Source organism: Calidris pugnax, unplaced genomic scaffold (genome assembly GCF_001431845.1).
Source record: "Calidris pugnax isolate Ruff unplaced genomic scaffold, ASM143184v1 scaffold70, whole genome shotgun sequence".
In the NCBI taxonomy this organism is placed as follows: Eukaryota; Metazoa; Chordata; class Aves; order Charadriiformes; family Scolopacidae; genus Calidris; species Calidris pugnax.
In genome coordinates this window covers 12,741,997-12,760,641 of record NW_015090862.1, presented here as the reverse complement: position 1 = coordinate 12,760,641, position 18,645 = coordinate 12,741,997, and the positions used below count along the sequence as shown (strand labels likewise).

Here is an 18,645-nt window from a genome sequence, read left to right as displayed (position 1 = left end):
CAGAACAACACACAAGCCCAGAACCAGAACAGCGGGAGAGAAGAGAGGTCAGGGCCGATGTGTGTTGACAGAGCTGTCAGGAGCTAGCAATCTTCCTTCCCGCAGACCCAGTAAGGACCAAAAAGGACTTCATCTCCACTTAGTTAAGCCTCATAGCAAAATATGGCAGAGCTTAAACAGGCTCTGAACATGGCAGTGTGAAGACTGAGGATAGAGGCAAGCCACAGCTCTTTGCTGGAAGGAAGCAGCTGCCCAGTGCTGTTCTCCTCCCCGACACGCAGAACATACTCACAGCCTCTGGAGTCCCGTGTACAGCTCCATGTCAACCGCATTCAGCGTCTGCAAGTTCTTCCAGTTCTCTATGTGTCTGTGGAGAAGAAGAAAAGGCTCAGCTGTGGTACAACAGCTCTGCCCAAGCAGGAGACAGCACACAGCAAGAATGTGTGATGTCCCACCACCCAGCCCCACACCTCTTCCCGCCTTCCTTCAGCCAAAACCTTCTTGCAACAGGCCTGGGGATTGGACCTGCTCAAGCTTCAGCACCCATACCCTCAGACACATACAGCACACTGCCAAAACAAGCAGTTTCTCATGCTGCTTTTTATTCTGTTTTCCCAGTGCTTTAGGAAAGCCAAACAACATGGTTTTAACAACAGTTTTGAGTGTGGAACGTGCAACCAATCCATTGAACATCCTTGCTCAAGTCACTGTCGCTCTCTGCACCTTGCTGTGCACACCAGTCAAACAGACACTATCAAGACAGCTCACGAAAAAAGAGTGAAGGCAAATATGATCTCTCAACAAAAACTTGGGGCCTAAGTGGAAGGTAAAAAGAAAAAAGTGATATATTTTTCCAGTTTTTTACTGGGGTGGACAAACAGGGTCCTGGAAATGCTGCTGGTAGGAGCACATCAAAATTATTTTGGAAACCGTGCCCTTATTATAAATTCCTCAGGTGCCCAGGGCTCACTGGCAGGTATGTTATAGAGAACAAAAGCAGAAATAGATCTGTCACCACGGGATCGTTATTCAGTAAATATTAGAGCTGGGTGAAAGTGACAGATCGACAGCCCCAGAGAACAAGGTCCCCTGTTATCGGCAGCACAGAAGTGATGCTGGCAGCAGCATGGCCAGCTGGCTGTGGCCATAGACCTCTGCTAAGAAGATGGATGCATGGTGGGGAAGGAGTTCGGTCCTCATCTCTCAGGCAGTCCTTGGCCAGTTCAGGCTTTCTCTCACATTAAACTCAGACACCCTCTCACCAGAAAGCACAAACATTTTCAAGAAGGTCTTTGCTGCAGAGGGGTGGAGGTGGTCCTCTCTCAAAGCAAACAGAGAGGGAAAAACATCTGGCTGGTCCCCTTAGACAATATGTGAAAGAAGCCCAACCTTGAAGTTAAAGAACACGTGCACCCAAGCTCACATCTGCCTTGATGCAATAATTGGCTTTGGACTTGTCTCTGGAGAGGGGAAACATTTCCAAGTGATGAAGGGTTGGGGTGACAGGCCAACACTGAGAACCATCCCATGATTCTATGATTCTAAGCAAGAAGGTTGTAAGACCCCATGTGGTGGTCCAGCGGGTGAGTAAGCCAAAGATGGATCTTTGACCACTTCCAGAGCAGTCATGGGGGCCACACGTTTCTCCTCCAGCACTCGCTACGCCTTGTGCTTGCACAAGAGCAGATGAATTAGCGTGACAAAAATATATGGACCTATTTGAGTTATCTCCCAAATACCACCCTGCTCAAGAAAGGAAAATACAAAGCCTGGACTAAACCTAAACATATTTCTCTACTTTCGCCATCCAGATCCAGGAAAAGCAGAGACCCACAAGAGTCACCTCTGCTTTCCACATGTTCCATAATCGCCTGCATACCCTGAGGGGTTAGCGTAAGGACACAGCATAAGCTCCCAACTGGCTGCTGCATGACAGTGTAAGTTGCGGTTCATCCTCAGTGACCGGCTCATCAGCTTGGATCGCCTGCGTCCCAGACAGAATGAGAAACAGGACATTATTACAGCCATTGCGTATTCCCTGTGAACACTTGCAGAACAAAACATAGACTGGGAGGCGTCAGTCATGAGATCCGAGGGCTCACTGAAACCCTGCCGAGACAGGGTAGGGCTGCAAATTCATGTCCCGGGCCACAAGACTGGGGGACTGAGCAAGGATAGGAACAGAAGTTGAAGATATTTTCCACTTGTAACTCCTACAACCCAAATGAGAGGGTCCTCCAAGAGAAAAAATGAACATGGGAAGAAGCAGGAGTGGGATGATGTGGGTTTACCAGCAGGGCATGCTGAAGCTACAGCATCCAAGCAATGACCTTCGGGGAGGGATGGAGCAGCCCCAAGCCAGAAGCTATGGAACAACCACAGCTGGGAAGGAGGCGGCGGCCAGATTGGCTCTTGTTTTATTGATTGTGTATGCTAAAAAAAGTCAAGGTTATTTTTGACCTGACACTCAAAACCATGTGGGCAGCATTCTAGAAGAGGCAAAAAAAGACCCAAGCTTGTTCCCAGCGACGCGCACAGACGTGACCTTCTGACAACTCAGCGCTGGGGTCCAGGGGTCTTGGGAGCCCCTTCATGGCCAAGCTCCCCCAGAAGTGACATTACACTAGACTGTAAATACAACTCCACAACTTGTGTTCCAGCCTCCCAAACAAAGCCCATGAGCTTCTCGAGCCAGATATGCTTTGGTATGTTATTTAACATAGACACACACACCCATAAAAGGAGAGACAATTGAAGCAAGAGTGGAAATAAATACATCTACACACACTTATGTATAGTGTAATCCTCCAACCCAGCAGCTGCTTTACATAGAGTGCAATACAGGGATATAGCGTTATCTTGAATTAGGAGCACAGATCAGCAAGGGACTTGGAGTTCTTTAAGCTACACAGGCACTTCCTTTCTCAGAGACTCCCAGAAATGGCTCTTCTACTTTTTTCTCTGATTTTTTCAGCTTAGCAGAAGTTTCACCCTTGCTCCTAGAAGTAGCGAATCAGTCTTGGTTCACCCTGAAGATACACCAGGAAAATAATTTTCTTTGGTTCCCTATTGCTTTGGAAAGAGTAGTGTAGCTTTATGCTGGCTGGGTTCACCTGAATCCACTTTAAAACAAAAGAGAAATGCATCTTATTCTGAAAGCTCCAGGAGTCAAGCTGTGATTGCAAAATTGGCAGTGGTTGCACAGGAAAGCAAACCAACCAAGCAAAGAAACTCCACCCCTAAAACTTAAGTCCCTCTTCATGTCCCTCAGTATCTCAACTAGTTCCCACTCTTTTCCTTCCAGGATTTTGCTTGCCTTAGAAATCTTATATCCTCCCAATTACCGCCAAAGATGGAGACCTTCCTTCTCCTCTGCCTCGGTTCATTAACCTGGCAGGAACACGGGTGCTGGGTTCACGCCAAATACAGATGTGACAACCCCCAGCCCTGCCCTGGTCTCTGCGATTAGGCTTTGAGGTATGAATTACAGTCAGTGGGTTACTCCCTCCTCCCTGCAAACATCTCTGAATATATAACTGTGGCATTCCTCAGTTATTACTAAGGTAAGCTGCTCTTCTGCAAGATGCAATAGCTTCAAGACTAATACCATACTTCGCAAATTCTGAAGCGCTCACCATCATCCAACTAGACTCTTTTCCAACTTCTAATCAAGACCATATGAAATGCATCGCTAACACAGATGAGATTGCTCACTTTTTTTTATTTTTCTAAAGGAGGAAGGTTGAGGGAAGGGGGTGTTTGTTTAAGTACTCGCTTCTTTCTCATACTTCTTGTATGTTTGGAGGGTCTTGTTGGTCCCAGGTCTCCTTGCACAGCAGAGGTGGCTTTATACCATGCCCTTTACAGACTGATCAAAGTCCACCTTAGGAGTAGCTATGGCTTTGCCCTCCCAACTCATACTGAAATGCTGCACTGAAACTCCCCTGCGCTTCTCATTTCTTACCCACAAGCATTTTAGATCCATTTTCTCGTGTCAAAACTGTCTTTGCTTAAGCAGCTCTTTTCCTTTCCCGTCATTTCCTCCTCCCTCTTTTACAAGCAAGAGCCAGACCCACCCAACTATCATTTATAAGTTACACAAGGCCAGCTCTTCTAAGGCAGCACATCTCCACTAAGCAGTGAAGTGCAAGGCAAATTGTCTCAAGTGCCTTGAAGAGATACTAACTCAAGTCCCAGAAGTGATGCAGATATATTGCTCAAGCAGAGAGGTTATTTTGCTTCTGGCTTCAGACCCAGCACAACTGGTGCTCATGCTTGGTGACCTATGCAAGGACCATTGTGACAGACACTGTAATAGAAAACAGTTCTCCATTTTATTCGTCAGCCTATTTAGGTCCCTTTTTCTCGAATAAGGGTGACCAAAACCACAGAGCAGTCTCCAGGAGGTTTTGCTTGTATCACAACACAAGCAACTCCCCAGTTACACTGGAAACCTCTTGACTTGCAGCCTGAGACCACACTGGCCTTTCTCACAGCCCCATCAGCCCAGTGGCTTGATTTAACCCCATAACTGAGCACTGCACCAGGCACTTCTATCCACCATGTCATTTCCAACCGACATCGTTTCCTAGATGGCAGCAAACATCCCTGTTATACCCACATTCACATTCATCACACTTTGTATTGCAGACTGTCTCTTGGTTTTGCTACTGCAGCTCTTCCCCTCAGCCATCCTCATCCCAGTCTATGCTCCTACAGCCCCAGTGCTGTGCCAGCAGTGAAGCTCATGAACATGCTCCTGCCTTTTGTGCCAGTGTCCTCAACAAAAGCAGGAGCCAACATCACCTCCAAGAAAGCTAAGTGGTTATCTCCTCTTTCAACACCTCCCACCACCACTTCTCCTTTACCCAGCTCTTCACCTACAACACCTGGACTATACTGTGTCTTCTCCAGAAAAACAAACCACTTATTATGTAATGTAGCATCATATTAACCATAAAGTCATCTCTTTGCCGAGAAAATCAGCTGCCTCTCCAGAGGAAGACACAGGGTAAGCCAACTTTTGGAGGCCAACCCTGCATCATATCTCAGCCTCCATGTACCTACAGCCATGCCTTTGAAACTCATTGAAAGCCTTGTAGAATACTGAAGTCAGACCAATGGGTGAACCAGAGCGTGGGCGCTATGTCCCAGATAACAGCGCACTTGAGAAGTGTGAAGCCCTGTTTGCCAGCTCCACAGCTCACGGGCATCACATTTCACTCCCACTGTGTGAAACCAGTAAGGAGGTAGGTGTCTTTGCCCCTGCATCACATAGAGACAGATCAGCGATGTTGTTGGCCACATGGTCACCAAGGCAGGGTTTAGGTTTCAGCTGGTCTCCAGAAGTGCCCCACTTGCTGGAAGGGGACCGGTAGCCACTGACCCTGTGGAAATGGCATTTTCTTTCATTCCCAGGACACGGTGCAAGGAGGTGTTTGACAGCACAGGCTGGTGTCACCTTCTCAAGACCTCACAGCAAGCCTGCACAGCTCCACATGCTCATGCAAGGGAGATGAGAATATCTACTGGGATTTAAACACAGCCAGGTTCATTTCGTCCCACATGCATGAGACAGAGGTGAAAAACAGCCTCTTATGCCAATTTACCAAGTGATTAGCTTGAGGCTACTTAATGTGTCTGGCCTTCCTTCACACACCTCATACAACAAGGATAATATTTATCTAATCTCTCTCAGTTTTTCAAGCGCTGCGGTCAATAGCTAAAACAGGCACTTGATAAGAGCCAAGTATTATATAGCATGTGTACACACGTGCTACCCAAATCTGTTATCCAGCCCAGATCGGAGGGGAACGACTTTTCATCAGGATGCCATCAGGTCCATTCACTGCCACAGCAGATGACACGTCTCTGTTAGAGCCATGCCATGCAAGTACCACTACTCGTGTTTGGATGCTGACTTGTGAATAAGTTGCACTCCAGCAAGCAGGCAGCACCCCAACACACACAATTTTTTACATATACATATATATAAGACAAGCAAGCAGAGCATTTGAATCCTCTCTCTTGTAGGGCAATAGGAAAATTGATTTGTCATCCAAGCGTATTATAGCTTGCAATCCAGACAGAAGCATTAGCTTACAATTACCTGATCTGTTTAGCATTATAAACAAACTTCCTGGCACACCAGCTCCAGACCATGTAAATATGAACTTGATTGCAGGAGGAAAATAGAAGGAAAGTAAAAAACCCTTGACCGGTAACACCTGCCCTCTCCAAGCAGAGGTGCTGCAGATGTTGATGGGAAGCCCTGGAGGCTGGGAAACTCGTGGCACTGGGGTAGGTCCCACACCTCAGGGCAAAGCACAGCCATGGTAGGGACTGTCAGCTCCTTTTATCCATCCCTCACAACCCCACACAGGGCTGAGGAAGCCATAAAGGAACGAGCCATCTTTCACAGTATTATAAGGCACTTATTGCATACATTTAATAACCAGAGGCACAAAGGACTTGATTCCCTCAATATGGAAGTTGTAAAAGTGAATTGGTAACTAAACATTAAAGGCAAGTGAAGCTGAATAAAGACTTATGAGGGCAATATTTTCCCCATTTAAAGCATGGGCTTCCCTTTCTCAAAAGCGCACGGAAAAATAACCCAGCAGTGGATAACTCTGCATCATTAAGGATAATTTGAGGTCAGTGAGAGAAGGGAGGGGGGCGAATAAATCCAGCTTTGTAGAAACAATTATGAGCATAACCCCACAGTGTAATTGTGATTCGTCAAGGTAATGATCATAAAACACACCACTGTGACACAGCTCACTCTGCACTAGCAGATCTGTTCTTCTTGCTGAGGTCACCTAGGGATATGTGGGTGCTGCGGAGGGTGCGAGGGGAATATACCCTGTCCCCATCCCATGGGTCCAGCCACATCCAACCCAACGATCTAAACCAGGCCCTTCCAGAAAGGCTGGGCAAAGGAAAAAGTCCCAGTCTCTCGCTGGCTGGGGAGGATGTGGGAACAATACAGTCACCACAGTGTGGTATCTCAATGGTCTTCCTGGAGAAATCCAACTGCTACACACAAGCAATTCACAGGGCACAAGGCATCCAGAGGAGAGGACTCCCCTGCAGGACACCTATTGGATGAGCCTAGACAAGCTTCCTGCTCACCCAACATCATCTGCCAGGCTCCAGGCTGGCTAGGAGCAACTGCTAGGTGCAGAAGAGCTGCTACAGCTGCACTAACAAGACTGCCATATAAAGACACCCTACTGTGGACGATACCCTGAGAAACAGCTTTAAGCTCTGCTGAAACACATGGTTATCCCAAGCACTGCAATTAAATGATGCTGCCTGGCACCCATAAGGTTGCCAGGAGTATAAGAGCTGTACCTAAAGGAGCAAAGGAAAGTCCCTGCATTTAAAAAACTGACAGCAGTGCCAACACAACCAGGACATCACCATTTCCTTTTGCCCCCAAGGACACGAGCCCCTCTCAGGGTGCTACTGTGCCCATGTGGATTCACTCATTTTCCTTCTACGATCTCCACAAGCTTCCAGCTCACCCCAGGGCAGCCACCACGTTCCACACCAGCTCTGGCTGGTGACTTATGAAGCAGAGAGCTTCCCTTCTGGGCACAATGTGTCAGGATTACTAGAGGACAGCAGGCTGCCTGGACCCAGCCTGGACTGATTGCTGCAGCGCACGGAAAGCAGTATGTCCCCGTTATCACACACTACATCTAATGTTTTTCAGTGCAGGTAGAGTTATTCCCACTCACTTGCTTTCAAAAAGAAAGAAGACAGTGCAAGTGGGACAGTAGAGCTGAAGAAGTGAGGCGGGCAGCAGTGCAACTGCCATCATAACAAATACCCTCCTCAATATCCCACCACTATTACTCAGCTAGTGCTGGGAGAAAGCAGCTCTGGGGTCCCGGGCAAGAACTAAGTGTCCAAAATCATCCCAGTGCTGAAGAAACTTCCTTTATCAGAGATGAGCAAGAGCGCAAAAGTTTCAGGAGGAAACTCTGAAGAGCTGCAGCATCTCCTGCACGGGGAGCAGGGTTGGAGGGGTGGTGCCCCTGAACCCCCCTGTTTATGGGCTGGGCTACTGGTTCATCTACTGGCTCAGACCCAGCTCCCTGACCACCACCACCTCGGCACCTCCCAGGACTGCAGGCTCTCTCCCCACCTCTTTGCTATTTATTGCCTATCACTACCTGACCCCTGCACAGTCTCAGACACCACCAGAAGTCAGAGAGCACAAGATGGGATGAGCAGTTTTAGTCTTGCAGACATGGACATAAATATAGGAATGCAACCACTTGGGGGTGAAACATCAGCAAGAGTAAGAGCTCACACCCTGCCTGCAGCATCAGCAGTAGCTTGCTCCCCTTTTCCCCTGGATGGCAGACTCCAAAATGATGATATTTCCCCAAAAAGGCATTTCTTTCTTTACTCGCCAGCAGCAGAGCCAGCAAAGCCAGTCCTCTGTCCCCAGAGAGGTGCTTCCCACGATGGTGTTGCTTTTTGTTTGTTGTGCGGGTGTCTATTTTTATCAAAGTTAGGTTGATGGTTGGACAAGATGACCTTTAAGGTCCCTTCCAACCTAGAAGATTCTGTGATTAGAGGTGGACGTGGGGTACATGGAGCAGAGGGTGCTGCTTAGGACCACTAACATCAACCTGCTTGTGTCTAATCACACCACAATTGTGCAACAGTCACACAGCCAGCTGGGACCAGAGGGCAACCCAAGGGCAGAAAAAACAATTCCCCTGGGAGTTTTACACCAAGCACAAACCTCAAGGTGCGGCAGCACCCTTTGCTTTATGGGGCGCAGGAGACCAAAAGAGCTCCCCTTTTTAGGCAGCTGCCCAGGCACCTGCCATGCAAAAGGAAAGGATGGGTTTATCCACAGTATTTTATACGCAGCGAGAGCCAGCAATGTGCAGCGTTTTGTGGTCTTTAAAGATCAAACGGCATTTTATAGAGGAAGCAGCACCCTGGTCAAAATCAGCTTCAGTAATCATATTCTGCCTTATTAAACCCTCCCTGCAACTGCAAACCGGAGGTCAGATTTCCTCACACTCCCATCTCTGAACAGGTCCAGGGCTTTTCAGAAATTAAAATATATATATAATATAAATTCATACAGGCAGGCAGAGCTGCCAAAGCCTGCTCCAAAGGCAGCTGTGTTTCTCTCCTGGAGAGCACAGTGCATACTCACATTAGCAAGACAAGGAGATGTACTAAAGGTACTGGATCACCAGAGTTCAGCTTGGCAGGAATAACTCTTGGTACAGAGCGGTGCCAAAGAACATGTGGTGGAAAGGAGCCCCCCAAAAAGGCACAGGGCTTTGGAGACAGGCAAGAAAGTGTCCTGATAGACCGTATTAGCTCAGCTAGGACCCAAAAAGGGGAGCGCTGCCAGCCACATGCACGCATTGCACTTCATGCTGTGCTTGAAGACAGGAAAATGGATGGAGGAGGAAAAGCAGAAAATAAAATCTCCCACGAACTAGCTGTTACTGTGATATACGGCACTGGGAACGAGGATGCAGGAGCAAGAGTCCAACAAGAGCTGGGGATGAGTCTGCACAAGTGCTGCGGTGGGAGGGGGCTGCGGTCCTTAATCCGGACCCACCGCCACGCACCCACACAAACCCACAAGCACACTTTCTAAAACCACAGCCTCCACGGGACTCTAAATTCAGGAGCTTGTTACATCCACGTCAGCTTCATCTCAAACCCTGTTTCAACGGAGCTGCAAATTTTCAGGCAGATCTTTCCCACTGCTCCCATGCCTGGATCCCAAAAGCGACACGGAAACCCAGGCTCAGGGCTGCAAACTGTGGGTGCCAAAGGGTCACCCTGCTTCTGCAGTTATGGCTATATACTGCCCCAATCCAGCACCCTGCCTCAGTCCCCCATCCCTCTTCATCCCCCTCTTCTCCCCCGCAGCTCCACCACCCCCACAGCTCATCCCTTTTCCATCTTTCCCACACACCCTGAACACCGGGAAAGCTGCTGCCCGAGTGAGGGGGGAGCCAATCTTTCTTGGACTCAGACCCCGCTCCCACGAAGCGTTTGTTTTCCCAAACGGCTCCCAAGAAGGCTGAACTTTGATCCTCCAGCGTTTTGGCTCCTCAGATGTTTATGAAGCTCAAACAAGCGGGCAGCAATGCCCAGCTGGGCTGGCCACAGGCCAGGCTCCCAGCCGCTCCGCTCGGGACAACCACAGGCAGAGAGGCTCTGACCTGCGAGGAGACTTGCCAGGGTCCCCATTACCTTCACAGCACCTCAGATCTGCCTGCCCAGCCTTCCAGCTGTTCCTCATAAAGCCAAAGAACCTTGCAAACTCTCCACAGAGTTTATTTTGCTCTAACTGCAACACCACCACCCCCCCGCCCCAGCCCCAGGCTTGTATCCGCATTGTGAATAAATCACAGCCAGCTCTGCCCACTCTCCCCAGCAGTGATGGAGGGGCTCCTCCATCACCCACAAGAAGGGCTCCATCTCCTTCTCCCCAAGCAGGAAAAACACCTCCCCCTTTTTCCCCCTCCCAAGCTTTTCCTACACACTGGCTTGCTCTTATTCTAGAGGTGTAAGAGCCAAAGCATCACTCAGGAGCAGGGGATGCACGGATTGAGACATGGTGACTTGGAGTCCTGGGCTTCCCTGGAATAGCAGATATTTTGTGGAAAATCAGCTGGTTCTGTAAAGGAAGAGCTAACCAGCATGCCTATAAACATGACACAGGCAGGAGCAGGCAGGGAAGGGAAGAAAGGAGAGCAGGGAGGGAACCGACACTTTAAAAGCTCCTCTCCCAGAGCTCTACTTTGTTCATGTAAACGTGAAAAAAGTGCCTTGCAAAAACATTATAGGAGAAGACACTGTCAGCCAGAGATGCTGCTAATGGGGCTGTTGCGTTTGAGCTGCTCCAGCTACGCAAACAGCAAATCTGGGGACAGTTTCTATCTCGCATCGCAGCTTGGTCTGCCATTCCTCTAGATAAAGGCATAACTGAATTATGAAGAAGCCTCTGCTTCCCCAGCACCTCAACACAGAGCAGCGCTCACAGACAGGGCTTGCCAGCACTCCAAAACCTGCCACCCCCCCACCAAGCCTTTGTTCCCCACAGGCATCTCCTTCACCAAGACCAAAGGTGGGGTGAAACCCTTGAGCTCACGCTATCCAAGCACATCGCTGTTGGGCTGTGCTGGCTGCTAAGCAAATACGTTTTGTTTTACACCAAGAGCAAGGCAGGAGCACACAGCCTGAGTTACTGCAGCTTGGCCAACACATGGCAACTCATTAACTCAAGCACTGACATCCCCACCCTTCGTTCTCCTCACAGTCTTTGATCATGTTCTTCATCACCAGGGCCTGGGGGGGTTGCACAGAGGTTTAAGGCCACCGTGGTGAGAAACGATGACACCCAGTCCCAGATGGGCCATGGCAGCCCACGTGTGCCCCTCTCTGCAGGCCAAGGCCATGTTCCCTTGTACAAGACATGAGCATAGACATGATGAGCCTCATAGCCTGGTGCTTCTAGAAATGAGCCTCCTGTTTCTGAAGCTTTACCAGGAGGCTGGCATTAAACTGACAGGTATAAAATCTCACAAGAGCATCTGAGGAATCCAAAGGTCCTGCTCAGCTGTAATTGCAGAGAGGTAGCGAGTGAGGAAGCCATGCTGCACCTCCTGACAACATCTACCCTTTCACAACTTGGGTTGAAGATGTATTTAATGGGGGACATGGTTTTTTTTGCACTGTTTAGGGTCATGGAGCAATTTCAAACCCAGAAAGCAGATCATTAGGCAAAGTCATTCCAGGGAGATTCTGTTGTTGTTGGATTTTTTTTTTTTTCTTTGCAAAGAATTACTCAAACTTTGTTTCTGCTCCTGGGCAGCTGGAGAGCCAGGAGGGTCCCAGCAGCAGCCCAACCTCAGAGCAAACTACATGAGCCCAGAGGGTTATCAGCAAAGAGAAGCTCGTTCTGCACAAAGAATACGGACATTGTCTACTGCCAGCCCTGGGCAGCCGTCCGGGGAACGGGCTGGCTCGCTCGCAGCCTTCAGCAGCTGGGACCCAAGACCCTGTGCCATGTGCCAGGCTGGGGCTTACCGGGGATGGCAGCTGGCGGGGGACAGCCTTCCTGCACGCCAGCTCCTTCCCCCTCTGTGGATATTGCAATGGGATGGAGAAGGGCTGCCCATCGTGCTCCCTCCTCTTCTGCAGTAGGAGGGCTGGGACCAGGTGTCAACAACCTACAAAGTTGGTATCAACCCACCAACGTGCCCTCACACACAGCCTCCCCACACCAGCCTTGCACCAAGTTTGCAGGATGCCCACAAGCCGCTTCTATGCTTGCCAGGCAGCCAGCAGACCTGCCCAAAGCCCCCCTGGCAGCATCCAACCCCAAGCCACCATCAAAACCCCAGATACCCCCAAAAGCACTGGGTCAATCCACTCTCCAATCTCTCCTGCTGCAACGCCTTGGCGTTGGATGGCTCAGATCCAGCCTCTGGGACAGCACGTACAGGGTCACCGTGCCAGGCTTGTGCCCATCATCCCAAAAGCTTTCTGCCACAGACACATGATTTACAGCCCTTCTAGCTCCTTCCCTGGCTCCCAGGGAGGGCAGGAGGCAGAGAAGGAAGCAAGATGAAGCCAAAGGTGGGGGGCAGAGCTCAGAGCCAAAGCAGCACCAAGATGTTCAAGGGCAGAAACTGCAGCTCTCTACCCCGGGGCTCTGGACCCTGTGGGAAAGCAGGGACAGATGAATGGCATCCCCAGCTCCCACCTGAGCTGACATAACCCCTAGCGCTGCTGGAATTGCGCTCCCAGCAATGCCACCAGCTTGGGAAATCACCATGTGCATCTGGAGGTGCAGCATCCTCCACGGCTCCCCCGAGAGCTGCAGCACAAGCCACCTCCAGGCAGCACAGACCCACACACTCCTCCTGCCCCTTTCCCAGCCCCAAAGCCCCAGCATGGCTGCCCCACGAGGGCATCCCAGCCCGCCCAACAGCACAATGCAAGCACCAGCTCTGCTTTCCATATTTTGGATGATGAGAACATCAGGGCTGCCCAGTCATGAGGTCCCCCACAAATACACCAAGCCAGGGAACTTCTCCTGGGCAAGAGGTAACACATGATGCCCTGGAGCCCTCACACACTGACCAACAGCTTCTAGTCAAGGCTGTTTTGAGCTGGGTTGTTTTTGGTTTTTCACATTTTTCCCATATCTCCCCTTTGAAAAAGCCTGTAGTTGCTATGGAAATAGTCTCATCAGTATGGGTGGAGCGTAGCCATACCAGCCAAAACTCCCTGTGGCTCCCAGTTGAGACCAGTGCCTAGGAACAGGCAGCGCTGGAGGTTATCACAAGCTGCACAGGGAATACCCTGAGCTTAAAGCAGCTCTTGGCACCGACAGGCGAGACAGACCCATCTGGGAGTCAAGAGCAGGGACCTGCAATTCACCCAGGGATAAACAAGGGAAAAAAAAAAAATAATAATCCAGTCATCCTCATACTGGCAAAGGGATAAGAGGGTTATAAACAGCAAAAAGCCACGGTCTTCCCCCGCGATACCTTCATTGCAAATGGGTTATGGTCACAGATAAGGGTAGCAGGAGCAGAGCTGAGCTTTGCCACTGGCCCTGCCACCGGTTCGAGGTACCCCTCCACGGAGCTTCTGTCCCCTACTCTGTCCCCTCACCTCCCCACCTCTGCTAGGAAGCTAATAAACAAGCAGACTGCAAACAGCAACCTTCAAATGCTGTGAAAAAGGTTGGAGAGCAGAGTAAGAGTCTTTCCCATCCAGCAAAGAGACCAGCACGTTGCACTATTGCTGTGTGCCCCAATGGACCCCATTGCACCCACTGAGTCACCTCCTCCCATCCGAGAGCCATGGCTGCAGACCATTCCCATTTCACACTGTGAGCTGATTCCTTGCTGAAAACACTGGCAGGGACCTTGCAGGTGAAGGATATCTCCCTACAGCTTGGAGCAAGGTCCCAAGGCACCTGAGACCAGCCAGGTGGGAAATACAACTTCTCCATGGGAGCAGAGAGCAGCCAGCAGTGCTCAGGACACGAGGAGGTGCTACTGCCACGCTGGCAGAGGTAGCTGGCAGAGGTCATTAACCCTGGATTTAGGGTATGTGCTAGGGATCCCCATCTCAATCATCCCACCAGGCTGGAAGGGAAGGAGGACGTGATGCCCTGCCAAAAGCATGGACACCTCCTGCCTCTGGCCATGCTGAGTAGCTGTATTCAAACTGCTAGTGTCCATCACCTCGCACCAGCTGTAGCCCATGACAAAGAGCAGCTCTTCTAGCAATGACAGCAGGAATCTCTCCCAGCTGCAGGATGCAAACACAGGTCTCCACCACTACCAAGGGCTGTCCCCAGCCATTCCCAATGTAAGATCACTTCACAAATGACAGTTTAACCCTGATGCGTCCCTGGTGCCACAGCAATGAGCTTCTGAGCTGTGTGATCACCAATCCCTTGTCAGCACTCGTTGTGGACCACGACACATGAAACTCTTTTCATGCATCACTGTGTGCTCAGCAATGAGCAGGCTACAGATGTTGCCCCAAGCATTTGTCTCCTGGAGCAGGGATTTTCCTACATTCAGTGTTGATGCCATCAAGCTTCACCACCCTCCCTCACCAGTCCTACACAAAGCAGCTAGGGCACAAGCCTAATGAAAGGTCTAAATAACAGTCTGCATCATTGAACTGCAAGGGGGACATCTACCTCAGGAGCTATCTGACCTTCCCTCTGACCAGATCCTGAATGCTTTCCCAAAAGGACACACTCAAGAGACAAGGATGGGCTTGAGCTGTTACTGAGCCATCCAGGCTTGGTAAGAGATGCTCTGAACAGGAGCCTTCACCCCAGCAACTGTCCTTTCCCATCCAGATTTAACAAGTTCAAGACCTAAAGCACAGAGTAGTAGCCAAAATGCTTCCCACTCCCACCATTTTGCCTCCTACCTAGGGAACACGCAGTCTCTTTTGCTCCCTGCTGGCAGAAATCTCACTGCACCAGCCCACAGCATGTTGCTCCACCATTTTGGGGAGCTGTTTTTGAAAGAAGCTGGATGCAAAGCTGCCTGCAAAGCAAAGGCTCTCTCTGCAAAAGCAACAGAAGTGCCTGAACTGGCCTCCCTCAGACCAGGGAGAGCAAACCCAGGATCAATATCCTTTCCTTGCCATGGCCAAAAGGCAATCCCAGCGACAGAGCAGGGATGCCTTCCCATCCCATGCCATGGAAAACCAAAGCACAGACAGAGAAAACAGCTTATTCCTTCTCGTCATACAGCAAACCTTTCTGGGTTCCTTAAGATGCAAATCTCCCAACATCAATCTTTTCACCATTTTTACCCCGACCTGGGGGTCCCCATCAAAACCTCAGCTGCAAGGATGCGTTCACAAAGCCAGGTCAACCCTGGGGATGCTGCTCCGATGCAGATGTTTCTACCAGGCAGCAGAGCAGCGTTTCGGGGCTGGCTCCTGGGGAGGGCACTCAGATGGCTGCCTGGGTACACCCTGGTTGCACCTTGAGATGCCCAGCAGAGAGCCACCAGCTGTGCCCAGTGCCTGCATAGCAGCACAGCGCCTCAGATCCAAACTCCCCACAGCCAACACAGCGAATAAGATTACAACAAATATAAACTAATGATACAGCTGTCAAGACAGATTAGACTGCACAGTGTAAAAAATTGCAGGGCTGTTTAGTCACAACAATATAAGATTAATTTATCAATACAGCTTATGTGGCACTGGAGAGATAGCAAATTGAATAAGTGAATATTTTCTACACCTTGCACAAGGAGGGAGTCTCGGACCCGATGGGCGCACAGGCCTGGAGGCTGGTGAGGATCCATGGGCTGGGATCAACTCAATGAGGGTGGTTTGATACAGCCCAGGGGAGTCTGCACCCCCATTCCAGGTTTGGGGCACAGGAACACATGGTACCCACACGCTCTAAGAGGTGCCCACCCTTCTGCAGTACCAGGCTGGAGAGGGATGCTGCTAAATCAAGATATGCAGAAGCTGTTGCTATAGGCAGGAACTTCCCAGACTGCTTTTCCACAAGCTCCTCCAAGTCCAGCGTTAGAGAACTCAAGCTGTGTTGTCTCACCTTTAAGCTCTGTCCCAGTTACAGCGTGCGCGTGTTTCGGCACACACGGCAATCACAGGCAGCCATCTACCGTGCTAACGCATGCAAAAATATGCGGAGCCACCTCCACCCTTTGGGGACTAAGCCCTGGCAGACACGAGCAAGCTTGCAGACCCGAGAACATCTCTCAAAGGGTGCCCAAAAAACAAGAATCCAACCAGCAAGCCCTTGGGAGAGGCTTCCCTATTCATCCCACAGCTTCTGCCCAAAGACTACAACATGCCCGGCGGGCCCATATCATTTCAGATCTCTCATACGTTGCCATCTGTGGGTTAAAAATGTGCAAGTAAATAAATAGCTGCAGCGATAATGAGCCAAGGTTTCGATCTGTGAAGGTGAGAGCACAGCGGCAGCCGCCGATATGAAGGAAGCGCCCGTTTCTATAAATATTGAAATCCGGTAATTATCATCATTAGAACTAGTTGTGATTTAGCCGTAGCTCAATCCCAACAAGTAAGAATGGCATTTATGTGCCACAATTAGAACAGCTAAAAATACTTCCCAAACCTTGCCTGGTTCAGCCCCGTCCCACCGACCCCCCAGCAGGCTCAGCCTTGGGCAGAGAGCAATGAATAGGGGAGGATGGGGGGACACTGGATGGATCATGGGGGCGTTGAAGAAGCCCTGTACCCCCCCAGAGAGACCAGAACACCAACACAATGCCACCCCATCTTGCAGGAGCCCTTCCCAGCTCTGCTCCACAGCTTTCCCCCTAACTCCAGTTCAGCCCAGCTAACTCCTGCCCCACCACGCTGGCTCAATGGTGCAAAGTAGCTGCTCCCTATGCAAAGCTACATCCCCTCATGTGAGCTGCCTTTCCTGTAATGAAAGTTTCTTTGCATTTTATCAAATGGTATAGAAGAGCTTTAAAAGGCAAGCAGAAAGGCCTGGCTCATCCAAACCATCCCACTCGCAGCAGGGGTGATGGCACTGGTAGCACCCAACTGATCAGAAAGAGCCATTGCTGATGGACACACATATTTCCTCACCTCATGGAAACATCACAGTTATATAAAGAGCCTCCACACACTCAGCATCTCTTCTAGGTCCCAGACAAGTGCTGAAGGACCCCAAGAGTTCAGCAGACCAGACACCTTTCATGGATGAACTTGCTGTAAGACTTCATCTTTCCTGACCTCTACAGCCAGGGACCAATCCCTTGTATAAAATCTTATGAGGGGCATCAATTTTCTATTCCTACCTCTGCAAGGTGACCAGGATGCCATCACCTCTCCGCAAGCCATTTAAATATGCAGGGACTCAGCCATCCTCCCCTTGGGGACATGTCCACACGCCAGCTGCCACCAGCAGCTTCCCAACTTTTTCCCTGATGATAAATAAATGCCTGCGGGATGCAGATAGATATCGCAGGAGGCAGCACCTCAGGGCAGCTACAACCACTTCTTGGCTTCCCACTCAAGCCCATGACCCAGGAAAACCCTCATCCGCTGACCCAAATTGCCCAGGGCCATTTCCTTGTGCTTGCTCCGAGACTCAAGATTTTCCCCCCAAGGAAACGTGCCCAGCTCCCCCAGTCAGGGATGTTCTTTCTGAACGTCACGGTGAATATTTTCCCCTGCTTATTCGATAATATCTGGAAAGGGCCGTGAAATGGGCAGCTTAGCGATTCTCCGCTGCGCGGGGGCGAAGGCGCTGAGGTGCTCGCTGCCAGGTCCCAACAACAGCCCAAGTATTTCATCACAACCTCACGGGCCACCACCTGCTCCTCCACGAAATGCCTCCAGCCCTGGGACTTTCTCAGCCCCCACCTCCCTCCAAGGGTAATCTGACCCCTCCAAAAGCTTTTCCTCCCCTTGTTTGCCTCCAAACGCTCTCCAGTTTGTCAATATTTCTCTAATAAGGTGCCTCAAATTGAGGCCACGTTGCTGGGGTTTTATAATCATTATTTTGAGAGGTTTCTGTCATTTTGGGGGTGTGTTTTTTTATAAGAAAAAACAGTTCCTAGCCCTGCTCCCGTGGCTCCCTCTCTCCCCAAACACAGACCATCGCTATTTGCTTAGGGCCCTAAGCCAGTTTTCAGTCCATTTGGCAGCGTCATATCCAAGGCAAACTGAACTAATTTTAAGAGTAAGATTTGGCGAGACACTATATCAAATGCTTTGCTAAATCCAAATATATTAGGATTTCCACGTTCCGCTCAGCCACTAATTTTGCGATTCCATCAAAAAGAAAAAGCAATCAGGTTTGTCTGGCAAGATTTATTCTTTCTAAATCCCTGCTGTTATTGCTCATGCTTTCCTTATCCTCTAGTGCTTCACTTTCTTAATACTGCAGGACTGGAAGGGTTTGCTGGAAATTTATTTTTGCTATTTATATGGATTTTGAAAAATCTGCCTCTGCTCTCCTTCGCTGCCCCCTGCCTTCCCCACTGCTGTTAGCATCCCTGTGCTGCCACCCAACACATCTCCTCCTCCCAAAGTCAGAACACAGAAGTATCTTAAGCCCACTGTAAATACACAACTGGC

General features: G+C 50.0%; 1 protein-coding gene across 3 annotated transcripts in view; it reads right to left on the bottom strand.

The window, feature by feature from the left end:
* Positions 1 to 18,645, bottom strand: part of NTRK3 (neurotrophic tyrosine kinase, receptor, type 3) — a 226,263-nt gene that overhangs the window by 185,032 nt on the left and 22,586 nt on the right. For all 3 annotated transcript variants that reach the window (XR_001412371.1, XM_014944753.1, XM_014944754.1), the window contains exon 2: positions 293 to 367. Coding sequence is in view for 2 of the 3 variants with exons in the window: in XM_014944753.1 (XP_014800239.1) it covers positions 293 to 367 (75 nt within the window). In the remaining variant the exon portion in view is untranslated. The remainder of the gene's footprint in view (positions 1 to 292; positions 368 to 18,645) is intronic.